Consider the following 2,500-nt stretch of genomic DNA (forward strand, 5'->3'; position numbering starts at 1 on the left):
TGGTCGTGTAGCGTTCAAGCGCTCGATCCGTCGGGTATTCTTCAGTTTTAGCTCGCCGCTACGTTAGCTAGCGCCCATCAAAAGCACGACTTTCTGGACGGTAAACGTCCACTGACTCTTCGTCAGCCCTCGCGGGTTAGCGCTCTTTTAGCTAAAGGCTGCATGGAGCGACGCAAGCGCTAGCACCTCCAAGTTCAGATTAAGCTAGCTCCGGATCAGCCGGGAAAGGATTCTCCGGTAAACGGAAGGCGGTAAATCCCACGGCGGCGTTCCGGCGGGTCTCCGTGGCCTACCTGAGGCAAATGGCGGCGAGCCTCTCGATCTCCGTCTCCATGTGCTCCTGGAGCTCGCCGGGCCGGAGCAGCACCTGGCAGATGGGACACACCGGAGCCTGGCTGTCGTACAGGGACATCTTCTTTTTACCTGTCGAGACAAGAAGCAGCGGCGTCAGTGTGTGTGTGCGTGCCATGCTATGCTACGCTAGGTGGCCATTTTGGATCCGACAGTAATCTCTCGATGCCATATTGTCATAAACAGTCCACTTGATGGGTTTACTCGCGCTATTGTCACGGTAACCAGCTTCCTGATATCGGAATGCGACGCTAGTGCGGCAGTTAGCTTAGCATATATCAACCCTGACGACAATCATGTCTTACAAACGTGCTGTTTTCACGTTGTCGGGTTACGTGATGGGTGCCGCGGAGACGGGAGGGCGTTGCCATGGCGATAACCGTGTTGACCCCAACGGGGCGAGACTGTAATCTGACGCCGCTAGCAAAAAAAAACAAAGAAAGACAAGGGGAGTTTGCGTCTGACTTTTGGCAAAGTACGCTGCGGGTCGTGTTTTTGACACCGTGCGGTTCGCAACCATTTTGTCGTTGTTTTGTTTTTCTTACGAAAAGCAAAAAAAAAAAAACACAAATAAAAGGGGGTGGGTGGGGTTTAAAGACCCTGTTAGCAGCGGATAAGCTAATGCTGCGCGGGGTTTACCATTGTCCTCGATCAGCAGGGCACAGGGTGGGGCCCCCCACCTGTGTGTGTGTGTGTGTGTGTGTGTGTGTGTGAACCGTCTGTCTGGGCCAGCTAAATATACCACCTATTGAAAACATCTCCGCGCTTAATGTCCGGTGGACATTTCCTGGTGCTTCCTGTATTCGGCCAATCAGACGGGGCTTTATTTAGCCTTGGAGAACAATAGGCTCCGCCTCGGACGGGATATCCTGTGAGGACAGCTTGTCACCACGGCAACAAGGGGAGCAGGTATACAGGGGGTGACCGTCTTATCAGGCGTGTCTTCGGGGTGTCACACACACACAAACACACACACACACACACACACACACCCAGGCGTGTGTGTGCATACCGGCCCTCCCATTCTCTCGCCGTTGCTACTTAACACGGCCCCGCCAGCGCTGGACATGTTAAGTGACTTTGAAAAATAGGTAATCGATTACTCTCCATCCGTCTCCCTCCTGCTCTGTCGCTCCACCCCTCCTCCATCCCTCCATCCCTCCATCCCTCCATCCCTCCATCCCCACCCGCTCTTTCTCTCCGGCCTCATCAATTTTCTCATTTTCTGATCCCGCCGCTATCCATCCATCCATTCCTCCGCCGAAAATCTCCAGGTTTCCATTCAAGCCGGCTTCTTTCTTTTCTTTTCTTTTCTTTTCTTTCTTCTCTCTCTCTCTCTCTCTTTCATTGTCCCCTCCGCCACCCTCTCTTCACCCTCCTCTGCCCCTTCATTGCTTTGACAAGATAATTTGAGTCATGCCGAAGCTGTCGCTGTCCGACACGGCAAACAAAGAGTGATCCAATCCCCCCTCCATCTGCGGCTGATGGGGCTATTTCTCCTTCCTCCTCCTCTTTTTCTTCTTCTTTTTCTTTTTTAACGTGCACAAAAACATGCTTTTTTTCCCCCTTTTTTTTTTTTTTTTTTTTTTTCTGCTGCTGCGTTATTTTGATTATTTTGCTCTCGGAGCGTCTTTCTTTTTTTTTTTTTTTTTTTTTTTTTTTTTTTTGCATTTCATTACGGTGCGGTTCGGCCGGGAAAAGTGGCTCGTGTGTGTGTGTGTGTGTGTGTGTGTGGAGATGGATGATAAGGGAGCGTAAATGCACGGGCGGGGAGGAAACCGACAATGAGCGACGGCTGAAATGGAGGTTTTTCTTTTTTTTTTTTTTTCTTTTTTATTGTGTTTGAATGCATTTTTTTTTTTTTTTTACCTCCCCGTCTTTTTTTTAACCGACGTCGAGACGTTCGGTAAACACACTCTTGAGTGACGGGACGCGGGCCGGGAAATCAATAATCATCCGATAGAATACGAACCCGACGGCCTCCAGGTGGGGGGAAAAAAAAAAAAATGTGAGTTTCAGAATACTCTAAAATTGAACCACTTTCAGATTACTTTGTTGATTTAGTTACTTTCCATTATAATGTCCAATATTGTCAAAAGTTTTGACTTTTCGCCATCCGTCAACATTTTCCCGTCTCCTGTAATAAAGG

At 49.4% G+C, this 2,500-nt stretch overlaps 1 protein-coding gene across 1 annotated transcript in view; it reads right to left on the minus strand.

Moving 5' to 3' along the window:
• Window positions 1-2,500, minus strand: part of rnf220a (ring finger protein 220a) — a 130,514-nt gene that overhangs the window by 27,278 nt on the left and 100,736 nt on the right. The window contains exon 2 of the mRNA XM_086172340.1: window positions 294-423. Coding sequence (XP_086028466.1) covers window positions 294-423 — 130 coding nt within the window. The remainder of the gene's footprint in view (window positions 1-293; window positions 424-2,500) is intronic.

Source organism: Fistularia commersonii, chromosome 25, assembly GCF_037954325.1.
Source record: "Fistularia commersonii isolate RoL2024-O1a breed Wild chromosome 25, RoL_Fcom_v1.0, whole genome shotgun sequence".
In the NCBI taxonomy this organism is placed as follows: Eukaryota; Metazoa; Chordata; class Actinopteri; order Syngnathiformes; family Fistulariidae; genus Fistularia; species Fistularia commersonii.